This window comes from Amblyomma mixtum, chromosome 2 (assembly GCF_055824585.1).
Source record: "Amblyomma mixtum isolate Tamu chromosome 2, ASM5582458v1, whole genome shotgun sequence".
Taxonomy (NCBI): domain Eukaryota; kingdom Metazoa; phylum Arthropoda; class Arachnida; order Ixodida; family Ixodidae; genus Amblyomma; species Amblyomma mixtum.
Window position 1 is genome coordinate 249,587,722 of NC_143013.1, and position 25,118 is coordinate 249,612,839.

A 25,118-nucleotide genomic window follows, 5' to 3' on the forward strand; every position below is an offset into this window, starting at 1 on the left:
AGAGGGCAGGCTAGAGGCCATAGCGATATTTCTCTTGCGCAATCTCGAACTGTTGTGGCTGTACGCCGCCGTAACAGCGTCGTCGCGGCGCGCTCTTGTTATCTACCGCGGTCCGAAAACGGAGCTGTTCTTTGGGAAACGGAAAACGCTCTTTCGACGATGGCTTCCTTCTTGAAAAGCTGCAGGGCTGTGCTTGTGGAAATCGTCGTGTACTTTTGGTGCCACGCCACGAGGCTGCTGTTCCATCTGTGGTTTTTCTGGCAAAGGCCGCAACCGCTCCCGCCGCCGAAAGACGACATTCTGCTCCGGTCGGCGACTTCGCTCGCTGCCGCTATCAGAAATGGCGAGGTGAGCGTACGCATCGTTTTACTTTGCTTGTACGGAGTTTTAAGAGCGGTTTCTGTCTGAAGAACAGCATATGCCCTGATCAAACATCGTCGGCGCCACCGTCTGTTTAACATGACCCAAGTACGAGGTAAGTGTCGATCGGTTGCAGATATAAACGTTATTTTTATGCGGAAGGGAGTGCGTGTTCGTGCGAAGCATGTTATGTGACGATTCACGTAAATACTTTTGTTTTCTGCGTTGGTCACTCGCAAATGTTATCGAAGATACAAACGTCTATACGGGAAATGCATACCGCACACAGAGGCGTCGAAACTTTAGATTGCACGTGACGTCGTGCGCACTGTACATAAATGATGTGCAAACTACATGGACTGGTCATGAAACAATACGGAAAATATAAAGAAAGTGTATGGATCTCTGCTGTTTTCCCCTAAGCGGGCTCCATGTATTCATAATTACATATCAGCGTCTTCTATGGGATGTTTCGAAAGTGGGGCTTGTATGGTATGAAACAGGTACAGGATGGGCGTAGCTCCCCCCCCCCCCTCCCCCCCCCCCCCCCCCACTTCCTTCTCAGAGTATACGCTGAATGCCCACAGGAAGAGGGTCACTCCACCCTGTCAACATGACCGCTCCAGTAACAGTATTGACTGTGTACCCTCCGAGGTTCATTAGTATAGCATGCTGAGCGATTAGGGTTTAAATGCCGAAGTTCTTGATTGCAACACAATAGAACGAGATACAGGCTAATTGATGTGACGTTTTAATCCTGGAGACTATGCGGAGCTCTAAGAACAAAAGATACGGGACGCTGACTCGACAATACAGCAAGACACGAACCCTAAACAAGAATTGAAACTGTGATCTCTAACGTTCGGGCAATGAATACCGGTAGCTGTTGCTGTTTTTTCCTCGAAAAAGGGCGCGTACCGAAGGTCGGGAGAGGACTTGGGCAAACAACGAACAAAGCCTGAGAACGAAAAAAAAATTACAGCAAGCAGCGAACGAAACCGCAACAACCAACAATGCTAGCTCCGAAAGCAGATTTAAAATCGAAGCTAAGGAAACAAAAGGCCGCCGCATGAACGGCGCCCTAGCGGATTTCAGCCAGAGCCATAGATCAAGTACTTAATAGCGGACAGAAGAGATCCGTGGCTGTAGTCCAACTGCGTCGTGCCAAAAGTGAGCAAACTTTGTAGCAACACTCAAGGACAGTTCTCGGAGGCTAATGTAAAAGAAAACTTGGCGGAGGGAGGACACTTGGCAACAGATTAGGAGGAAATAGTACACTGCTTCTGTTTCATTATAAAACACAGAGTGGGGGGCTGAGCTCCCAGATTTCTCATGGTAGAAATTTAGAGGGAGAAAAGCTGCTTTGAAAGCTTCAGTCATTGGAATTGAGTTGAAAAGCGCTAATCCATGATCTATGTGTACTTCAAATGAATGAATATATAAATGCCAGTTTCCAGACGAGCTGTTGTTTTGTTCTCTCTATTGCTCGTTTCCGTTATCTTGCTGTTGCTTATTTTATGTAAAGGAAAAGATATACCTAAATTACGCTATCCTGAGAGCCGTGAAGCGTCGAAAATAGATTGTCAGTGCTGATATGAAGTATCACTCGCCGACAGCAGTGGCCACCTGCGGCAGAATGACGAAGACAGCGATGTTGACAGCACACAGGCAGCAGTTCATCCAAGGGCGTCCGCCGGACAACTTAACTGTCTCTACTTTTGTGCTCACGTACTGCTTAACCACGCCGAACAAAGACAGAAAGAACGACAACGTACGTGGCTGTGCACGTCAGCGCACATTTATCGCTCATAGCTGGAAGCTCTTTACATCTATAAAACGGGCAATGCCGGAAACAAACCGCTAACACGGCAAAAGCGCATCAAAACCGATGTCAAGAGGACCGGCCGCATGAAATGCACAAGCACGACTGACTTGAGCCAGGATTCTCGTCGCAGAAGGGAAGACACGGCCGTACGCACAGCCCAAAGTACAGCTGCTCGTCGCTGGGACCAGAGCTAGCATCGCTGTCAGATGAAAGGCGCCTACACCCGTGAACGTGGTAACCAACAGATGGAGGAGGCCCTCATGGTGCCTGGCCCGTCAGCGGCCACCGCAGCCGATGATGGATTGTCGCTATGGCTGCCTCCTCCGCGGAAGTGTAAACGCCCCATAGGCGAAAAGATGTGCGCTCGGTGAACCGCGCCAGCTTTTCCACGGAATAAGCCATGTTTTGCCGTTCGTGTGACAGTCTTTAATTTCATTACCGCACAGCGATAACCGTTAAGGGCACGTCTCCCCATGTACACGGCGTCGTTTTTCACTTATCATGACCGAGTACTCGGGCGCTCCCTTAGTGGCCGTTGTTGGGTCAAGTGGCCCAAGAAAACACAGTGTGCAAAACGCGAGGCATCACCGTTTTCTTCGCCCCACGTCTTCTTCGTTACAGATATGAGGGACTTTCCGCTGAGAGGATTTACGTTCCGCTACACTGGGAGCTGCCCAGCAGCGCGCCAGCGTAACGTAGGGGTCGAGTAGAGTTTTAGCGCAGCGTCTAAAACGCCCGGAGTTACGCTGAAACGAATATGTATCACGCTTGCTTTCGTTACGCTAAAATTGTTAAATAAATATATTATTTGTGTTCCTAGCATATTCTTTAATATTAGTTGTCCTTATGTTATAATAGTAAGTATGCCGTGTTGGAAAAAAAAATTACCTAAGCCACTTTGGAAATTCTAAAATGTGCTTGGCGAAAGCCTTGTGGTCAACTCACTGCTGCTTCCGCGAACCGCTTGGCGCGTGGCGGGCTTCCCGCATGTGCGGTTTTTATTGCCTTTGGCGACTGCGGTCGCTTTTTGATTGTAGTATTTTAGAGCGGAGCTCTTTGGCGCCCGTTTCGCGGCGTCGCCGTCGCCGTTGCCCGTTCGTTGTTTTTGTTCACTGGCGTTGGCGTTGATGTTTTACACTCCGATTTTCACTCACTATTTCCTTTCTCTGATCCAAAGAGGAGCTAGTTTCGTGCATTCAGTAACTCTCCGACAGCGCATGATCGACCGGGCGTAAACATATCGACACGCACTTGAAGCACGAACTAGACAGGGCAAATTTCTTGTCAGTCCGCCTACACCGGTATGGCTTCATGTTGTCCGGCCGCAAAGAAGAGCTTTAATTTTCTCGCAAACAGTGGTCGTACGCACTCAGTGCCCTCCATCTACAAACCTTGATTGGTCGAATCTGTGACGTGTGACTCTCGAAGAATCATGCGCCGATTACAACTTAGTTCTCTTCTTCTTTTTAGAAGAACTAGCAAATTTATCCTGACCGTGTAGTTGTCGCAATGTAGAAGTGGTTTTTGAGGAAAGGAAGGAGCGCAGAATCTGTCTCACTTGTCTCGGCGGATACCTTAATCGCGCCGCATGGGAAGGAAGGAAGGTGGAAGGAAAGAAGAAACAGAGAAAGAGGAGCCGTATTGGAGGTCTTTCTGTCTGAAAAACTTTATTATTCGTATATAATAGGCAAGAAGTTTCAGGTATCCCGGAAACGGCCACCTTTCACAACCACTAGGTGCGCTTCTCAGTACAGGAGCCCATTGGCGACCACTGCGGCTCGGAGCGCTCAACCAGGGCCTTCTGGCTCACCAAGTCGGAGCAGCCGAGCAGGGCTGCCTCCCAGTCCTCCCGGGGGGAGTTGGGTTTTGTTGCGAGGTTCGTGGTTGTCTGACATGCCCATACCATCTGAAAGATGTCCGAAGACTTCTCCGCAGAGTACGGGCAATTTCCTGTACATGCAGTATCAAAGTGCTTTAAAACTGCCGGGCACAGCAGTGCTTTCGGGTAAAGACAGAGGAGTGTGCGTTCCTCCATCTTCGTAAGGCATTTACAGGGCTTACGATAAATTTTGTGGCCAGGTTAGTATAATTCAGTAATTTCTCGAAAAGTGAGAAGTGAGGGCCGGATTGGGTTAAGGAACCGTTTCGCAAGGGTCTGAAGGCGTTGCCCGGAGAGTGAGCGCGAGGGCGGCGGCATCTGCCGTTTCATTGCCTTTGAGGCCCATGTGAGCAGGAGCCCATACGATCGTTCGAGACTCGGGGGCCCCGAGGTAGTCTCTATTTTGAAGGATGCGATACGCAAAGAAAGGAATGTATCCCTGTTGAATATTTATGCAGGCCCCTATCGAGTCGGTAATGGTGACTCGCGAGTCCTGATCTCCGGCGGCTAGCGCAATGGCGACCTCCTCTGCATATGTTATGTCTTGAGCTCGGAACGTTAGACCGTTCACCACGACATTTTGGTGGACGACCGCAGCTGTGTACCACCCCTCATAGTGAGGGCCGGAGGCATCCATGTAGAAGAAGATTCTCCGTTTGTTTCCATAGTGGCGGGTCATTGCCTCCGTCCGCGCAAGGCGGCTGCCACTGCGGTTGTCACGTGTCATGTTGGCCGGAAGAGGACGCACGTGCAAGGCGTATCTCCAGACTTCGGGGATGCGTACGCGCTCTTCCGGCAGTGTTGGGGGGGGGGGGGGGGGGGGGGGGGGGATATGTAGTCGTGCTAATAGGCGGCGCCCCGACGGCGTCCTTGAAAGTCTTGTGTATTCATTGGTCAAGTGCGCCTCCCGGAGCTCCTTGAAAGTGTTTACCATCCCCAGGCCCATGAGGCGCTGGTTGGACATGTTCACCGGGAGATCGAGGGCACGCTTGTACATCTTTCTTAGAATCACTTCGAGGGAGTTCTCGTCAGACTTGCGCAAAGGAAGGTAATGAGTCGAGTAGAGTACTCGACTGGTCACGAAAGCATGCGCCAGCAGCAAGGCGTCTTTGTACCGTAACTCCCCGCGTTTGTTGGAAGCCCAGTGGACCATCCGGCCAACCTCGTCGTTCACCTTGCGCAGTTTGGCTAGTGTTGTATCAACCCGTCGATGTTTGTGGATAAAGAGACCAAGTACTCTAATCTCCTCGTGTTCGGGTATCGGGCCACTGGCCGGAGATGAGATAGTTCAATTTTAGTGGCGCACTTAGGCGACGGGCGAATGTGCACAAATTCGGATTTGGACGGGGAGCATTGCAGGCCACAGCGGTGGGCGTAGGCGTCCACGATCTCCGCCCCTTTTTACAGATTGGCTTCAATGTCGCCAACCGTTCCATGTTTGACACATATGGTTATGTGGACGCCTTCGACCTGCGCCAGCTGAGCCGGGAGTTTAATCGTGGCCAGATTTAAAAGTAACGGCGAGAGGACCGCGCCCTGTGGTGTTCCTCTCATTCCTAGTTGATAGTGGCCGTGTTCTTCGCCTTCAATTCGGATGAGAGATTGTCGATCCGAGAGAAATTGCTTGTTATACTGAAAGGTGTTATGTCCACAGGTGGTCTGGGAGAGATGTTGCAGGATAATTTCGTGTGGGACGTTGTCGAAAGCCCCCTTCCAGTCTAGGGCGAGTACTGCCTTATCGTTAAAGGGGTATTCGACAGGGTTAGGTATTTCTCGGTCGAGTTGAAGCAGAGCATTCTGCGCACATGGTGTCAGCGAATGCATTTTGGTTTTCCAGAAACCCAGACAGCCTGTCCCGCACCATGGTATCCATCAGCTTTCCCGCACAAGATGTGAAGGAGATGGGGCGGTGGTTGTCCGCGTTTATGGCTTTGCCGGCTTTCGGAATGAAAGTTACTAGGCGGTCTTCCGCTCTACTGGAGGGGTGCCTCATGAAGCCAGCTTGAGTTGATGAAAGCGATGAGAGTTTCGTAGGCGAGGTCGGGAAGACTGGCAACCACTTCCACAGTTATCTTGTCCCGGCCCACTGCCGTTCCTCGTTTCATTCTAGCCAGGGCCGCCTTCAGGTCGTGCAGCTGGAATGGCTGATCCGGCTCCGCATTCTCTGAACCTGCATACGAGTACGCGGGCCCTCAGGGGTCCTGTTTAGTGCAAAGATACTGGTCGCGAAGTTTGCACGCTTATTTTGTGGTATTTCCATCGAAGCTATGAATAGCTCGTTGGAGATGTTTTTGTGTCTCGGCGCGAATTTGAGTAGGGTCCATTAGGGCGCGGAAGAGGCGCCACGTGCCCCGGCTAGACATGTGTCTGGCCGCCGTGTTAGAGCGGTTCAACCAGTTCGAGTCGGCGAGTTGGGCCGCGTACTCTGCCGCTCGCTGGGTGAGCTCGGTGATACGAATTTTAAGCTTTCTATCATGTTTTTGGTGGCGCAATCTGCAGACGAGGCTGTGCCGCGCCTCCCAAAGGTGCAGAAGGTGGTTGTCTGCCTCCGGCGTTGCCTCCGAGAGTTGAATTTGAGTTTCCGTCGAACGAAGCTGCGTAACAAATCCTTGTGTCCACGCGTGGTGTCCTTGTTCGTGCATAGAGGCCGAATTGATGTAGCTTTGCCGGAATTTATTCTAGTCAGGGAGCCGAGCTTGTGCATGAGGTCTTGCCAATGGTTTAATCCTTACGGATGGATGGATGGATGGAAACAACTTTATTACACCAAAAAAAAAATCTTCCATTGTGGTCCCCTACTAGTCCAGGAGTCCACGGGCTTGCGCTTCACGTAAAGCCCGATCCACCAGCCATTTCGGACGGAGGTATTGGTAAGGCAGTGGTCACTACCGAGAGTTTACTCCGTGTTGGCCCACTCTGCGTGTGTAATGTTTTTGGTAAAGGTAACGTCCTGACACGTATCCCGGGTGTCGGAGTTACCCACCCGCGTTGGATAGGCACGGTTGGTGTAGAGACTCAAGCCCAGCGTGGACGCAAGTTCCGCTAGCTTGTGTCCCCGCTCTTCACGCACGTAACCCAAAAGCGTACTGTGGGCGTTGAAATTGTCTACAATTAGAAGTGGGTGCCTGCCCGCAGCTTTTAGAGCGCGGCTAAAGAGTGCTGCGAAAGTTATTTTTCAGTCTGGGGGAACTGTAGGTGTTGAGTATGTGGAGTGGTGCATCGCGTTTCTTGAGCGGAAGGAGTGTCACCATCACGTACGAGTATTCAGTGCGAAGTTCCAAATCGGCTAGATTAGCCGTATAATTTTTATGCACACAGACGCAAGAAGAGGGGTCCTGCTGGAAGGTGATGTAATTTGAAAAGGTTGCGCCGCTCCCTGGCTCCTGGAGGGCAACCACCGCCGGAGGCGAGTCGAGGGTTGAAAGGAAAAGTCGGAGCTCCCCCCTTTGCGGTCGAGCGGAAGCCCGGACAATTCTACTGGACAATTTGGACGGGGGTGGCCGAGTTGATTCTGGGGAAGCGCTTGATATTAGGGCTGCTCGTCATAGCCATTTAGGTTAAAGACGGGCTGTAGTGACGCTGCTCGAAAGCCAGCACTCGCGGGAAGGAGGCGTCCTCCATACCGGCTAGCGAGCAGCTGTCGTCGTCGTCTACCTCAGGGGTGCGCCTCGGAGGTTTGAGAGCGCGTCCGGATACGTCCTTGTAGGGACCGCCGCGGGCCTGCCCGAGGGGCGCGAGGAATGCGCAATTTATTTGGCAGTCATTGCGGGGATTCTCTCTTGCGATTTGGAGATGGCGTTGACCACCATTGAGATTTGGTTTTGGCGGCGAATCGGTCGTCTCAGGTAACTCTGTAGCTTGACCGGTCCCTTCTCGGTATTAACCGCAAAGTCCTCGATGTCCGTGGTATTCACGATGATGATGTCTTGGTCTCGCGAGGGCAGAACGAAGATGGCGCGGGCCCGTTCCGGCCCTAGGTACGCCGAAATAGCGGTACCGTAGCCGGTTTCCGTGAGCGCCTCGTGAAGGGAAACACGTTCTCGGGGCTTTATCACTGCAACGTAGTCTTCAGGACCGGGTTTGGGCATTGGTCCCGGCTTCCACTTCGTGAACGCCTTGCCCTTGCTTCCCGTGGCGCGCGTCGCAGGAGCTTTCACATTTCCCACCGACGCGAGAGCGGCCCGCACGGCTCCGAACGCGCCATCTGGGCTTTTTCCCGGGAGCGGCGTGCAGCCGCTTGAAGCTAAGCTTGACTCCGAATTTTGGGAGAGACCGTCAAATTTGTGTCGCCGACGGTGGGGACCGAGGTACACGCCATCGCCTCAGGGTCGTAGGCGCGTAATTGAAGCTCGGAGTTCTCCATTTTTACTCGGAGGGCCGAGTCCAACCGGCCGAGCGTCGGCGTTGTCGTTAAGCTTAACGACGGTACCTACGCGGTCGGTCGAAAATCGGGCATGAATTTGAAGTAAATGGGCCCACCTGGACAGATATGGTATCCAGTTGTTCCGCTCGAGGTTACGGGTCAATAGATGCCAGTTTATCAGGGTAGGATGATTTGGGTAGCGGCCCCAACCGAAAACCGGCGGAGCCGTAACACACGCGTGTGCTCACGTCGCACGCTCAAACGCCCCCCCCCCCCCCATCCCCCCCCCCCTCCCCCCCCCTCCCCCTCCTGGTGCAGTTTCGACCACACGAGAATCTTCAACGTGCGCTGACATCGCACTGCACACTGGTGACTTTTGCGTTCCGCCTTCATTGAAACGCGGCCTCCGCGGTCGGGTTCGAACCCGGGTACTCCGGCTCGGTAGACGAGCGCCTTAACCACTGAGCCAAAATGCCACGAACTGTATTCCGCTAATGTCGTGCGATCACCCGCATGTTGTGCGCGTTAATGCGAGCCTGTGATGTAACATACGTCGTTACGTGTAAAAACTGATGTCCGAATGCCTTACGTCTGCAAGCTTCCTCCCAAGCAGCACAAACGACCGGCCGAATATTGGAAATGAATGGTTTCACTTTGGTCGTTTGTGGGACAGGCCTTTGCCAATACATTTCCAATGTTGGGCTGATTACCTGTTCTGCATGGGTTACAATCGGTTACAATCGGTTGCAAGTATTAAAAAAAATGGACGCTCTTTCTTTAGTCAAGTTCAGTTTTCATAGCAGTGTTAAGGAGCTCGTGTCGCAGAAAATCCGGCGTCGCCTGCGGCGGCGTCGTCGACATCGTTGGCCATGAGCGAAAAATCAACGAAAAATCCCGAGAGAAGCAACCTAGGAGGCAGATGGGCCACCTGGGTCACGTGACCTTGCGGCGTCATCACAACCTGCCTACCGGATAGTGAGCAAACTGCCCGCCTTGGCAGGTGGCAGTTAAATTAATGATTTACCGCTTGAGAAGAGCCACCTGAGTCGCGCAAGGTCCACCGGTGACAGCACCTGCCATACCCAGGGCAGTGACGCATCGCTTAACCGCTGCACCACTACGCCAGGATTGGTATGAAGATTCGCGAGGATCTATGAATGTGAAGTAGAGAATGGCTTTGGTTTGGTTTATGGGGTTTAACGTCCCAAAGAGACTCGGGCTACGTGGGACGCCTTAGTGGATGGCTCCGGAAATATCGACCACCTGGGGTTCTTTAATGTGCACTGACATCGCACAGTAAACGGGCCTCTAGAATTTCGCCTCCACCGAAATTCTACCGCCGCGGCCGGGATCGAATCCGCGTCTTTCGGACCTGCAACCGAACGCAATAGCCTCTGAGCTACCGCGACAGGCTGAAGTAGAGAATGTCCTATTCAGTATATATGGGAATAAACCCATTAAGGTATACCCTTAAGGCGAAACCTTAAGTATACACTCCAATTTTTTTGAACAGCGATTCGCGCAGCGAATCAAAGAGGATGTTATCTGATTCAGTAAAAATTTTAATGCCCGGACGTTCTTGCTAAACTGTTCCCTAAAGCTGCATGCTTGCTTGTCAGACTGATTTCAATTAGAAATAAAGGGTTCGTGCTCACATTTTTTATTGCAGGTAAAAAGCGCCGATGTAGTATCGGCGTACATCAAGCGGATACGGGAGGTGCAGCCCATCATCAACGCTGTCGTCGAGGATCGCTTCGATGAGGCGTTGCGAGAGGCTGAAGCGGCAGACCAGCTGGTGGCATCTGGCACACTGAGCGAGCACCAGCTGAGCCAAGAGAAACCACTCCTGGGAGTGCCGTTCAGTGCGAAAGATAGCGTCGCCATTAAAGGTGCAAGAACTTATTCCTCCAAGGCTTTAAGTTACCCGTTGTTCCTTATTTGTTGCTTGCTAAGCTCAGTCGGAACCACTTGTTATGAAATTATGTCCATATTACAAGACTCGATCTCAAAGGCGAATTGAATGAAGCTCAAGCCTAAAGGGACACTTTGGCGTTTCTTTTACCTCCTCGCATTTTACTGAAACTATCATGGTACGCTCTCCGCAGTTTTCGGGTCATTTGTGCCAGATTTCTTAACGGGACGAGTTTTGTTGAGGTTGAAAAGAATTGTAAAATTCCCCATTTCGTGGCCTCGTTTGGGGAGATTTCTACGGGCAACCTTGCGTGTGGGGCGCCACTGGGTTCACGGCCGTCCATATTCGCTCTGTGTTTGATGAAGGAGAAAATTTCGAAATTGCTTTAGATCATTTCAGACAAATAATGACCCACGCCGTCAGTCACAGTGCGAGTTTACTGAATAAACGGGCACACGTTAGGTTTTACAAATATTATAGCGCAAACAAAGACACGGGCAAAAAAGAGAGGAAACACACACAGAAGCGCTTGTGTGTGTGTTTCCTCTCTTTTTTGCCCGTGTCTTTGTTTGCGCTATAATATTTCTAATTCAATATGAACTACCAACTCGCCCAACAGGAAGTTTTAATGACGTTAGGTTTTGGAGCAGTAATCATGACATCTTAAGTTGTTTTGTCGCCATGCCGCTGTTTGGTCGAAAGGCAATTTCAGTTTCAGTTTTGTGGTACCTGCTGTCTTAAAATACTTCTGCGCGGTATTTTGAAAAATAGTTTTTTGTACCGGAGAAAGTGGACTCTAGGGAATGTGATCTATCAACTAAAATGTTTAAAAGACCCACGAAGTTGCTCTTTAAATGCACTGCAGGCGAGAAAAAAAAAAGGGACGAGTAACTACAGGTTTCTGAGAAGATGGCAGCTATAATGTACAAGTAACGATTGCAAGCTTCTATAGACAATACTTCGTCATCTGAAAGGTAGCAGAAGCGTGGAAAAATGGCGACATCAATTCGGTGAATAGTTATAGACCTAGCCGCCGTGGTGTCTTAGCGGCTATGGCGCTCGCTTGCTGACCCGAAAGACGCGGCTTCAACCCCGACCACGGCGGTTGCATTTAGATGGAGTCGAAATTCTAGAGGCCCATATACTGTGCGATATCGGTGCACGTTAAAGAAGCCCAGGTGGTCGAAATTATCTGGAGCCCTCTACTACGGCGTTACTCACAGATATCTTGAGGCGCTTCGGGACATTAAACGTAGGCTATCCCAACATATGCTATGAGATGGTATTCACAGCACAAGTACTTCTCATTTCCCTGCCGGAGTTTGCAAACCATTCTTTTTTATTCGAGTCTTTTCCTGGCCTGTTGAGCTGTAACGATGGACGTCTGTAGTTTGAAGGCGCACTTGGCTCTACGGATTCGGGACGATCTAGACTCTCACCTCGTCCTGACCACCGAAGTGCAACATATTTCTCCGCCTTTACGTTCTCATCTTCGTGCTTGGTAAGTGGTTAGCGCGTTCGGCCTCTGAGACGGAAGACCCGGTTTAAACCCCGGTAGCGGAGAGAGAGAGAGAGATAGAAACTTTATTGTCCTGCGATATAAGAGGCACCCTTACTTTCCAAACTCAGGTACGCAGACACAGGACGGAGTTATGGGGCTTCGCGCCTAGAGGCCTGTGTGGCGAACCGCTTGGTTCTTCGAGCCCTCAGTTGCCAGGCGGATGGCGTCAAGCTGGTTTTCGAGTTTCGAGCTTTGAAGGAGAGACTCCCAAGCTTCTTTATTACGAATTTTTACGGCAGCCCCAGATGAGTATGGTGAATTGCCAGGTAATATGGTTTATTTAGTGTACCTTTCTGGTCGCATTGTTCACAATTAAATTCAAAGGCGCCAAACCATACGCACACACACACACAGGAGAAGAAAGACGAGACAGAGCGCCTCCTGTGTGTGTGTGTGCGTATGGTTTGGCGCCTTTGAATTTAATTATGAATAACTACCAACTAGCCCAACAACAAATTCTTCTAAGGCATTGTTCACATCCGTCGTGTTCTCTGTCTTCTCTGCAAAGGAGGTATAGCCAATGTCGGCTCGGATAGTTCCCCGCCTAGAGCCATCTCAGGCCATTGGCTTTTTCATTGTCCATTTGTATGTGTGGTGTGCCGTAGGATTGTCTACTGAGTTTCTGGTAATCGCAAATATCTGTGAAGATGTTCAGCCGCTCCTCGGGGACCGGGTCGTCGAGCCGCTCTGTGTTCGTCCAGTAGAAGACGTCTCGAGCGAGCGCGTGCTCGGCTTCATTCCCCTGTACCGATTCGTGGCCAGGGGTCCAAATAATGTTGATCTTGCGGGAAATCTCAATGCATTCGAGTATTTTCTTCGTTTCTGCCGCCATTCTTAAATGTAAATGTAAATTGTTTTTTGAGGAAAGGAAATGGCGCAGTATCTGTCTCACATATCTCGGCATACACCTGAACCACGCCGTGAGGGAAGGGAGGAAGGTTGGAGTGAAAGAAGAAAGAGAGAAAGAGGTGCCGTAGTGGAGGTCTCCGGAATAATTTCGACCACCTGGGGATCTTTAACGTGCACTGACATCGCACAGCACACGGGCGCCTCTTGCGTTTCGCCTCCATCGAAACGCTGCCGCCGCGGTCGGGTTCGAACCCGGGTACTTCCCTTGGCGAAATTCCAGATGGCCGACTTGCTGTCACTGATTATGGTGCTGGCTTGCGTCCCGACACACGCGAGGCCAATAGCTACTTCCTCGGCGATGTCAGCGTTTCTCGTTTTAACCCATGCTGTAATTAAAGGGGTGCCTGCCCCGTCTACCACCGCGGCGACCAAGGCCCCAGATTTTCCGGTAGCTGCGTCCGTGTATGCCACTGTTTTCCGGTATTTCCGAGTCCATATCTTTAGCTATGGCCTTAGCATTGTTTTGCCTGCTTTCCTTGTGGGGAATTGGGGCTCATGTTTTCTGGCGTCGGCGGGATGTAGAGGTCGCGGCTGCCTCGTTTCTATCGAGGCGAAACGGAAACGACGCCTGTGTGCTGTGCCATTCTCTCCTCCTCTGTAGGGTAGGATTATGTAACCTTGGGAGTTATGTTGTTGTTGTTGTTAGCCTTTGAAAAGATGGCACATACCCACACTGGGGGATCGGCCAAGAATAGAGAGGTAAAGGTTGCTATTCACCTGTACACACTAGAGGCGAAAGAAAACCACACGGAGCATAACACCGGGGGAGTCTACCACAAGGAGGGCAGGGAGTGAAAAGAGGTATGAGTTTGGATTTGGGAGTTAACGTGGCTTTGCTATCATAAGATCTTCTTCCTTGTCATACTGAAGGCATTGGGGCGAGTGTGTGTGCGAAAGAGAACAAATTTTATTAAGCCCAACAGCAATTCCTTGAAAACACGCCAGTTCTGCTCGTTATTCTTAGAGTAGGGAGAAGTTCTTCACCTCAGAAGTTCTTCCGCCAGGTATGCGCCAAGACGCCGGCTGCTTGATGCAACGCGGTCGCCGGGCGGAGGAGGACGCCCCCGCCGTGGCCCTGATGCGCGCGGCTGGAGCCATTCCTCTCGTCCTGACCAACGTGCCGGAGCTGTGCGCATGGGACGACGCCCACAATCTCCTGTACGGCACCACTCGGAACCCGCACGACACGCGACGGGGACCCGGAGGAAGCAGCGGTGGGTTGGCTGGCTGGCGTGTATTCCAGCGCAAACCATGATGGTGCCTCCTCAGCTGCACACTGAGCTTAGTGTGAAGGACCTGTAGCTGTGTCCTTTCTGTAGAGCACTATACAAAATGCGTGGTCATTAATAGGAGGCTACGCAAGGGCCGTGTATTTAAGGCGAGAAAATTCATGGACTGCTTTAGGAACGGGCGCGAGTCCAGTCTGTCAGAAATTTAGAGCCCAGGGGGTTTGCTTATAAGCCTTGCAGTGGGCCTCCTGAAGCATTCGTAGAAGTTCTATCTATTGGAGGAGGCAGGACCAGAAATCTTCTCACCTTCGAAAAATTTGGAGCGCTGGAGATGCATTACTAACCACGTAGTGTGGCTCAGAAGCAAACCTTCTGGGCTCCAAACTTTTGACAGACTGTACATCGTCTTTCTTGTAAGCAGATTTAATGAACGAAATTCGATGAACATGCATTTTCCGACGTTCTTTTTTTTCATAGGTGGGAGGCCACGCGCACACATAGATTTGAATAAACGAGAGCACTTGCTTACTGACAGGAACGAAATAGGTTTATGACTAGAATTTGCAAACCAATTCGATATTTAGTAGCTACAGATAGCTTGAAACGAGATGCAAAGTTGGAGTTACAAGAAGCTATGCTACATTTATTAGTCTCGCTTCTTATTAGCAAATCGCAAGCGTTTATTTTTCTTCCGCGAGAGTGGTATGTGGCATGCAAATGTAAGTAGAAAAGAAGCAGTAACAGACGGCCGCTCTCAAAGAAGAAACTCTACAGAAGAGTTCTACGGTGTGATAACAGAAAACAATTGTTTCAATATACTCTCGGCACCAGAGTGTCGCGAGAATCGATGTTAAGGGCAGCTGTAACGACAGGCTGCTTGTTAATGCAGGCGGCGAAGGCAGTCTTCTGGCTTCTGCGGGATCCCTGATAGGACTAGGCACAGACATAGGCGGAAGCGTGCGAACACCGGCTGCCTACTGCGGGATTTTCGGCCACAAGCCAACTGCTGGTGAGTTGCCTGCCGTGTTTCAAAGCTGTACTGTCAACGCTTTACTTGGTTCGTCACAAAATTCATTATGAGCCCGAGCTGTCCTCGCATTGGATTCGACAAAACAGGAAGGTGAAACATTGCAGTGCCACACTCAACTGGTGTTCTGTGCTCTTCACCGCTCCGAATTAAAGGGGATACGAGGCTTTCAAATCCGGAAAAATCACCAAATATTCTTGATGGACATACGTGGGCGCAAACTAAAGGAGGCAAAAAAAAAAGAAAACACAGGACACGGAACGTGTCCTGTGTCACGGAGCGTGTCCTGTGTCTAGCCCAACTTTCCATCTTATTGAACCAAAATTTCGGTGTTTGAAAGCCGGAGTATCTATTTGAAAGAATAATTTTCTATGTTGTCACAAAGTTGCTTAGCAGAAACCTGCCGGTGAATATTAAAATAATATACATATTTTATGAATCGCGGTGCTTCATGCTATATATCTTCAAAGGGTAAAAAAAAAGGCGTTTTTTTTTTAATCTTGCCATTGTAGCGGCGCCGCTACCGATCGGCGCTTCGGTTCGGCAAAAGGCGTCTCCTCGCCTTCAAATCTGACGCGCCAGCTTGAATCCAGGTTGAAAACAACTGACATAAAAAGCGAAAGTTTCAAGGTATTTCCATGTGACTGCTGCGAGACAGCATGGGTCTCCTTCGTAGTTGCCCGCAGCAACCAGCGCTCTCTACGAGGAGCCACTGAAGCGGCGTCTGCTGGTGCCATCTATTGGCTGCGCTTGCTTTGGCAACGCCATAAAACAGTGGGAGTGCACGTTTTCACTTCGCACTTCTGCTAATATGGTGCGAATCTCCTGTATAAAATGTGCAAATTGGCGAACGGTTACGGCGGCTGGAAGTGGGTATCGGCAAAGGCCAAGAATCATAAGAAGACTACTCTGCGGGCTGCAGTGAGTGAATATATTGCGAAGGGCGCCATGGACACGTATCCGAGTTCTTCAGGCTTCGCTGGTAGCGCGTGAGTGGAAGGTGGCTTGATCGATGGACGCTATGGATGTGCAGCTGAGTTTTTTTTAGCTGGAGCAAGCGCGAAATATCCATTTCAACTAGCTGAAAAGGAGGTCTTGGGCAGAAAGAGGCAGCCAAGAAACACTTTATTCGAAAGGACGCCACGGACTTCAACCGTGGTGTCTTCAGGATGAGTAAATGCGGTGCTCAACTTTGAATGCCTTATACTCAATGTAGTCTTCCTCGCTGGTCGCTCATTTTGTACAGATGATTTCATTGCGGCTGTTTCGCTTATTTTGAGCGCGTTTCTTTTATAGCGCTCCCAGATGCAAACGGCAGGCCAGGACAATCTTTGTGTTCCAATTTTGGAAATCATTATTTTCGCGTATGACACTTCCTTTTCAGTCTGGTGTTGCTACGGACACGGCATAGAAGAAATTGAAAACTGAAAACGTGTGTTCCGCGAAATAAAAATATACCTGTAGCATTCGTCAAGCAATACAATCAATACGAAATCAGCCTTCTGACAATTTTCGTTAACTCCGCAGTACTTTCCACGAAATTCAGAGAAAAAATAAATTTTTGCAAGCAGTGTTCTGGACACGTAACAATGATATTTTTTGACTGTAGCCATTACGTCATTTTTAATATCCTCAAAAAGTGTCATGTGAAACGGTCGCGAAATGAAGATTTGCTGAACGCCGCGTCCATCCTTGAACAGATGCCCATATTTTCATCTAATTGTCTGGAGGGGCGCTTTTTAATTGTACCACTCATTAACAAGCGTCCAGGCTACCCTGCTGAAAAAAGTTCTATGATGCAATAAACTCATACAGTTTGTCATACAAATATCAGAGACTTATCATACAAATCGTAGAAGATTACCATACACATGGCATACATTTCTGTAAAACCATACAGTCATCATAGAGATGTCATAGAATATCATACAAATTTTATGATATATCATACAAATTGTATGATATTCTATGATGAAGCCTCTATGAGGTTACTTCATACAACTTTTTTTCAGCAGGGTAATCAACAAACAAAAAAGAGGTGCTTTCATCTCATCCGCATGAAGGCGCTCAGTCAGGGCCATAGGTGACTGCAGCAAGAACGAATTTCTTGTATTGAAAGCGCAGCAATTTCAACAAAGTTGTAGCTGCCAAATTAAATTAGAGTGGTTCATTTGTGCAAATGTTTTTCCAGGATCGCTAGCACGTGGCTTTGTTTGTGTCATCGGCATTTTTTTTTGTTCTGCCGCCGCGGTGGCTCAGCCGTTATGGTGCTCGGCTGCTGACCCAAAAGACGCGGGTTCGATCCCGGCCGCGGCGGCTGGAATTTCTTTGGAGGAGAAATTCTAGAGGCCCGTGTACTGTGCGATGTCAGTGCACGTTAAAGAACCCCAGGTGGTCGAAATTTCCGGAGCCCTCCACTACGGCGTCTCTCATAGCCTTAGTCGCTTTGGGACGTTAAACCCCATAAACCAAACCAAACCATTTTTTTTTTGTTCTGCCAATACTCGCAGGAGTTGTGCCAAACACTGGCCTCCTACCAGATGTGGGAGAAAACATGGGAGAGTACAACTGCGTCGGCCCCATTACCAGGTTTTCAGAGGACCTGCCTCTGCTCTTGAAGATTCTTGCAGGAGGCACCGCCGATCGTCTAAGGCTAGACGAAGAGGTCTGTATGCAGATTTAATTGCTCGCATCACCGGCCAATATGCTTTCTTCTAACGCTTCTGACAAAGCGATAGTCACATGTGCATAGAGCCCCTGCTCCTGATAAGTATTCTTCGGGGCCATCACGTTTCTAAAGCCAATTTCTTTATTGTAAAACATTTTATTCGCCGGAAAGAGCTTGGTAAGAGGTCGCGTTAAGTGGTCGAGAGTACGCAGCCCTCGAAGGCTTTGTCAGCCCACTCCACCGCCAAAACTTGTGTTCTGGGGTTAGAGCTAGCCAGCACGGTCTCCCACCTCTCGAGAGAAGGAGCGGTAACTGGATCACCCGGAGGTGGCTCTATTTTGCAGTCCCAGAGGATGTGATCCTAGGTGACTCGTTGGCCACAGTGTTTACAATTTGGGTTGTAAAGATCTGGATAAATGTGCGCGAGGAGTGATGGAGTGCGTATCGATCTCGTCTGTAGACGACGCCACGTAACCTCTTGTTCTTTAGTCAGGCTTTTGTCCGGAGGGGGGAAAATTCTCTCTAGTTTAAAATCATTGGTGAGATCATGATAAGTGCTGAAAAGAGTTCAAGCTGTTCCCAAGGTTCCCTGTTTTAGCGCGCAATAGTGCTTCCGTGGTAGAAGCGTGATCTATCCGTTCTGTTGTTTTAAAGCATGCTGATTACCTCGTTAACCTCTAAATTATTTTCCGAAAAGCGTGTTATTATCGTCAAATGTTTTTGACGATTTCTGGCGAAAATCACTGTTGCGCTGCCCTGTAGTGTAGAAAATTGCAACGAACGCAGTTGCCGACCGTAACACGTCTTTGGCGGTAGGAGCAGGTCAACATTGGGTGGCACGAGTAGGACTCACTATTGGCGATTTTGATACAACATTACATGTGTACAGCTCGGGGTTGGTGGTTAAAGCGTTAACTATCCCAAAGGTCCCTGTGTGGTCGAGCAACCGGCGAGACAATAGACCGCAGTGAACAGATTGTGGTCTTTATTTTCTCACATGGAAGTAGTTGGTTGCACTCCTGAAGTAAGAATTTATTGTCACAAAATTATCGCCGGAAAGCTTTGTATTTTTTGTTTATTCAGTGTCATTGCCATCGGCACCCAGATTTAATTTATTTTTTTTCAATTGGAAGTTTACCAGATTTATGTGCAGTGTCGCACTGTCGACGCTTTACTTTATTCGCCACAAAATTCATTATGAGCGCGAGCTGTCCTCGCATTGGATTCGGCGAAACAGGAAGGTGAAACAGTGCAGTGTCACACTCATCTGTTGTTCTGTGCTCTTCACCACTCCGAATTAAATGGGAGATGAGGCTTTCAAATCAGGAAAAATGACCAAAAATTCTTGATGGAAATACGTGGGCGTAAACTAAACGAGGCACAAAAAAAAATAACACTGGACACCGAGCGTGTCCTGTGTCCAGCCCACCTTTCCATTCCTGCGCGTTATCTGGAAGGTTCTTCGTCAGCTTTCAGTTGAGCGCGTTCGAGGGCGGCGGTGATTTTTTTCTTCGACGACAGCCGAGCACGCTTGCTGTTTTTGCCGCATTCAAGTTGCTGAAATGTTTGTTGGCGCAAGTCAGCCTAAAATTAAAGACATCACTGCGGCGACCGGCATTGGGAGAATGCGAAACCATTGACGCCTCCTCGGCACTCGTTGCCTCTCTTTGCCTCTCTTTGCCTCTCCTTGTCATTTTCTTTTTGTTTGTTAATTTAACTTCCTAGATAACGCAATTATCTTATCCTTTAATTAAAGATCAATCAATGTACTCTGATTATACCTTCTTTTATCTCAATCAACCAGTTTGATTTCTCAAATTTTGCACCGTAGTTGCTTTCCCGTCCACTTACTATATCCCCGTCCAGCCTATTCACCCGTTCAGTTGTTTTTGCTGATAATTATTTAATTAATCTACGTCGATGAAACTTTTTTTCGATTAATTTTCACTCATCACATACATTTCAATTCGTTACAAACTTTAATTTCACTCATTTGCCTATTTTTGCACCATTTTGTCGTCTGGGGCTGTTTCTCCGTCCACTCATTTTGTCGACGTCCACGCTGTTTGTACGTTTCTTCTGCATTTTTTTCTCTAATTAGTTAACTAATCACCCTATCGACATATTTTTTGCGCGCCATCCTCATATCATCCTCTTTCGATTACAACCACTCGTTTGATACCATCTCTTCTGACTAAGAGCACTTGCTGCTGGGCTAGTTGGTTTTAGTTCATATTTGAATAGGTTTTAGGCGCAAAAAAACCGACAGACACATAGGTAGGTAACAGGACGAAGCGCCAACTTCGAACTGATTTTATTGCATGCCTGTAACGTACTTATAAAGCTTGTCGTCACATGCGCAGGAGGGTCACCTAAAGATCAAGAACGACTTGATAAGGCGCGCTCCAGGAATTTCTTTTCACAGTTAAACAATACAACTGATGTGTCGCTTACGCACATGTCGCCTTTCTTTTTGATAAAAAACGCTTCTATCAATTCCCTAGCCGTAGTGTCATTGCTTTTGCCCAGAATGCTCACATCAGTGAAGAACGTCACAACTGCTGCGGACACATTTTAGTGACGCGACCCAGCCGACATATATCCGCCGCGGTGGCTTCGTGGTTTTTGCGGTGGGCTGCTGACCCAAAAGACTCGGGTTCGATCCCGGCCGCGGCGGTCGAATTTCGATGGAGACGAAATTCTAGAGGCACCGTATTCTGTGCGATGTCAGTGCACGTTAGAGAACCCCACGTGGTCGAAATTTCCGGAGCCCTTCACTACGGCGTCCCTCATAGCCTGAGTGTCTTCGGGACGTCAAAACTTCATAAGCCATAAGCCTAAGCCCATAAATGCTCTCGCGTTAATAAAAAGCTAAAATAAATATATAAAAAGCTCGTTCTACTACCACGCTAGCCAGCTCGTCGGCACTCCACGGTGTTGCAACCACCATGTTAAAATGTTCAGAATGGTTATGCTCAACAAAGTTTGAAAGTTTGAAAAGTTTATTCGGCAATGTTTACAATATGCCCTCGGGAAGAGGCAAAAGGAGGCAGACAAAGCATGCCTCCTAAAGAGGCCTACAACCCGGCTAACACATCAGGGCACAGGTGACTAAATGGCAAATCACATATGCAATAAAAAAAAAACACCGTAGAAGAAAAGAACACCATACTTTAGGGTAGCAAGCCTAATCACAAAGATAAACAAAGAGAACCACTCCTAAAACCTTAAAAAGCAGAAACATGGCACCGTTATGCCCGAACTGGCAAACCAGAAAAATACAACAAAACTAATAGTAGCAAATTGAAAATCTTTTGCAAAATTGACAACAGACACTGGAGTACAAATATGCAAGAAAGACAAAAATCCACAACACTGATAAAACAACAAAAAAGAGTGCCAACTCACTCAAATAAACACAAAATTATGAAACAGGAAAAAGCAACTTCAATTTCTTTTTAAGAGCAATAGAACTCGTAGCTTCTTAAGCTATTTCCACTAAAAAAGGGTGCGCATTACATAAAGCTGCAATTTGATTATTTATACTTTGCGTTCTATAATTCGTTCTGGATAACGTGGTAGATAGAGAAACCATGTACAATTCGTATTTAATGTTTCTAGAATGATACATAATTCGGAAAGAAGGGAAATCCTCTTTAATGTTATGAAAAATGTGAATCACTAAACTAAAATTGTTGGAGTTAAGGAAACTGCGTGCATGAAAAGTTTTAAAGATATTTGTTTTATCAGTTGTACTTAGACATAAGGCACGTAAGGCTCTTTTCTGAAGAGAAAATAATTTATGTGAATCGGTTTAATGGCAGGTACCCCATACTAGATTTCAATATACTAGATGGCAGTGAAACAGAGCTATATATAGAAAAGCTATTTCTAGCTATATTTTAAAGCTAGCTATTTTTAGAAAAGCTATTTATTCTAGAGACGCGAGCTGATCTTTATATATTCCTGGTTTTGCTTTTTCCTCAGGCCAGCAGGACGCTGCATGGATAAATAGCTTGCAGTTGAACCGTAATAGTTGCTGTGCTCATTTTGAGATCGTGACGTTTGTGCAGGTGAATCTCAAAGGGCTCAAGGTGTTCTTCACGGAAACCGAAGGAAGCCGCTTCTTCAGCCGCGTCACCTCAGAGGCTCGTCAGGCTGTCGTAAAGGTGAGTGTTACTATTGTGCTTCATAGCACAGAGAGCTACGTCACTCCTGACGCAAAACGATTTCTATTATCTACTGTAATCAGCTTGTCTTAATGTGCGTATGTGCTTCGAACTGAGCAAATGCATTTGCTACTTTCCATTTAGACTCTTTTTTACGGTGAAGTCGCTTCCCTGCGAATCTCTCCGGCTCTCACGTAATTATATACGCAACGAAAGGATTGAAAAGATATGAAATACAAACGTTGAAGTTTGTACGCTAGCAACATACAGAGCTTGACGTTTAGAACACAGCGATGTCGCCATTTACTGTGAGGGTTGATAGCTTGCGTACTGGTGTTATTTTTTGCTTCCCAAACACAAGAAGAATTATTTTTTGGGGGGGGAGGAAGAATAATTCGATTGGCCTATTAGAATGCGAATAAACGTAGGCCAATCAAAAAACTGTTCAGATCTGTGTAGCACTTTCAGTACAGTCGCTAGCAGTATGAGAGGGAACAAACTTTGAGCTCATTTCTTGATGACGCAGTAAATATGAGTCTCAAGCATATTTTTTTGTTTTCTGTTTTCTAACTAGAGTTCCCCTTGCCGTGTAATATCCGAAAGTCATTGGGATGTTTAGTTGAGAAATGAGCATAATATTTTAAATTCTTGTGAAAAACGTTGATCCCTTTCACACCGCGACATGCGTTTTCTGCCCGGCTCGTTTTTGTCCATCTGTAGACTGTATATATCACGTAAACCGTTATAGCCGCATGGAAATCGTGTCCAACGCACACGTGGACTGCCATATAAGCCCATGCGTATACGATTGGGCTGTTTGTTGTAAGTTCATCTTTAGAAACGACGGCAAAGACAGGACAAGGAAGGTAGGCACACGAGCGCTGTGTCGTTCGTCTTCCTTCTACTGTGTTTTGTGCCGTTTCACAAGATGGATCATATAGGCGGAATACAAAACAATCGGAATAATAGGGATCGTCATAACGAATAACTTTTGGTATGCGATAAGGCTTGCGTGGTTTTTCCTTCAGCGCAGTTCGGGTGAATTACACTTTAAACAAAACAGGGCAAAAAATTAGTTCAGCAGCCTCTCCAGCGAATGCCGATCTGTTCAAAATTTCTCGAAGTGTTTTTAACGTCCGATCGTGGCCGCAAGCTAATGCTTAAATCCTGGTCGACGATCAGTCCTCGAAATCATGCAGACCATTCTTTCGTTGTTCTATTCTTTTTGTAGGTTGTACAACACCTCAAGAAAGCAGTTGGCTCCGACACTCGCCAGTTGCACGTACCAGAGCTTCAGTACGCCATGATCACGTGGTACAAAACGTACGCAGCCAGAGCCCCCGAACTCATCGGACTCGGCGAGGTGAACTTGCTTGTAGACTTCCTGCGCACACTAATCGGAAACGGCCGGTACACTCTGGCCTATCTGGTTCACTCCAAAACGGCGGCGGCGTTCCGCTTCTCGTCCAAGCAGGAAGCGGAAGCGCACCTCGCCTTTGTCGACGCCTTACGCGGCCGCCTCGAAGAGACGCTGGGTGACGATGGCGTTCTTCTACTGCCGGCAGCAATGAGTACGGCTGTGTACCACAATCAAGATCTACTTTTCAACGATTCGCCAGGAATGATGGCATTGTTCAGCATCCTCCAGGTGCCCGCGACGGTATGTCCGGTTGTCAAGTCATCGAATGGACTACCTCTGGCTGTTCAAGTTGTGGCGAAGAGGGGAAATGACCGGCTCTGCCTCGCCGTGGCAAGGGAGGTCGAGCGGCGCTTCGGTGGATGGATTTGTCCAGGAGTTGGCAACTGAACACAATGACGAACTTTACCTGAGGGGTCGCTGATTTCTGTGGACTTTGCCAAGTCTTGTGGATTGCGGCGCTCGACAATGAGTGCGATAGAGCGTCCTCCGTGGCAAATATTAGCAGTTTATGCGTAAAAAGTTCAGTCTCGACAGTAATCAGTCAGGAGCCGCCAATTACACCACTATGACACACATCGGGTGGCTCGGCGCTGTATTTGATGAGAGTTCTCTCCCCGTGTACCTGACGCTTGGAGTGCAATAGTACTCCAGAACCTCCACAATTGTCGAATGATTGCGACAGAACTGCTGATAATAAACACAATATTTCAATCGGTCTCATTGATTCTCAGGTTTAGAGAAGAGTCGAGGGAGATGAATGAGTTTTTTTTTATTCAGTGCTGTTCGTTCTGCTCGCGTCGTTTACGAGTACGGTCGGTGCGGGTCGAGCTGCCCAAAATATCCGGAAGGGTCGTGACGTCGCAACCACATGACCTCGCGCGAGTAATTCAATCTTGACAACAAAGCGCACAAAACGACTAAGGCGAAAAGCGACAAGCTGTGTTGTCAAAAATGGATTACCAACTAGCTTAAACCCACAACTAATTAAAACTCAAACTCCCCACAACTGCCACAGAGAACAACAATCAAAACGTCAGTACAAAATTTCTCATTGATGTACAGAGTCGCGACGTCATTTAACCACCATTACCGAGTGCCTCTGAACAAAGAAAAGCCCGTCCTGTGTTTTCGTGTTCGCTCTGTCCTCGTTCCGTAACGCTGTGTGAATCTGTTTATTAAGCATGAATCAACTAGCCCACACTAGAACCCTCTTAGAAAGAAAAGCGGTTGCGCTGAGATGAAAAATGGGGTCGAGCCGGGACTCGAACCACTCTAATATAACATACGCTAGACAGGAACAATTCCTACAAGACAGAAACCTCTCAGCAGAGCTTTCGTCACAGTCTTTCGACGTCAGCATGTGCACAATTTCAAAACCCCTGTCACAAACACAACTTCCACACCCACCCCGCCGTGGTGGCTGAGTGGTTACGGCGCTCGGCTGGTGGCCCGAAAGACACGGGTTCGATCCCGGCCGCGGCGGCTGAATTTCGATGGAGACAAAATTCCAGAGGCCCCTGTACTGTGCGATCTCAGTGCACGTTAAAGAACCCCAGGTGGACGAAATTTCCGGAGCCCTTCACTACGGCGTCCCTAATAGCCTGAGTCGCTTTGGGCCGTTAAACCCCAACAAACCAAACCAAACATCTTCCACACCCAATACGCTGGAGGCCGGCCGACTTGCAGCAGCCTTTGACCAACCCTTTTACATTTGGTAAGGAAATTCCTCGACCCACGGTGGCACCAATCACCCAGCTCTACTTTCTCCTCTCGGGAGGCTGCTCCGTCCAACTGAA

The 25,118-nt window shown here is 48.5% G+C and overlaps 1 protein-coding gene and 1 pseudogene across 1 annotated transcript; one reads left to right on the forward strand and one right to left on the reverse strand.

The window, feature by feature from the left end:
- On the forward strand, nt 1-23,780 carry LOC149363448 (fatty-acid amide hydrolase 2-like). Its single transcript, XM_089573481.1, has 7 exons — nt 1-348; nt 10,097-10,316; nt 13,814-14,023; nt 14,928-15,047; nt 17,576-17,730; nt 21,807-21,902; nt 23,134-23,780. Exons 1-7 carry the CDS (start codon nt 160-162, stop codon nt 23,707-23,709), a joined length of 1,566 nt encoding a protein of 521 aa, XP_089429607.1. The 5' UTR covers nt 1-159; the 3' UTR covers nt 23,710-23,780.
- On the reverse strand, nt 3,931-8,268 carry LOC149363449 (uncharacterized; annotated as a pseudogene).
- Nucleotides 23,781-25,118: the final 1,338 nt, after the last annotated feature.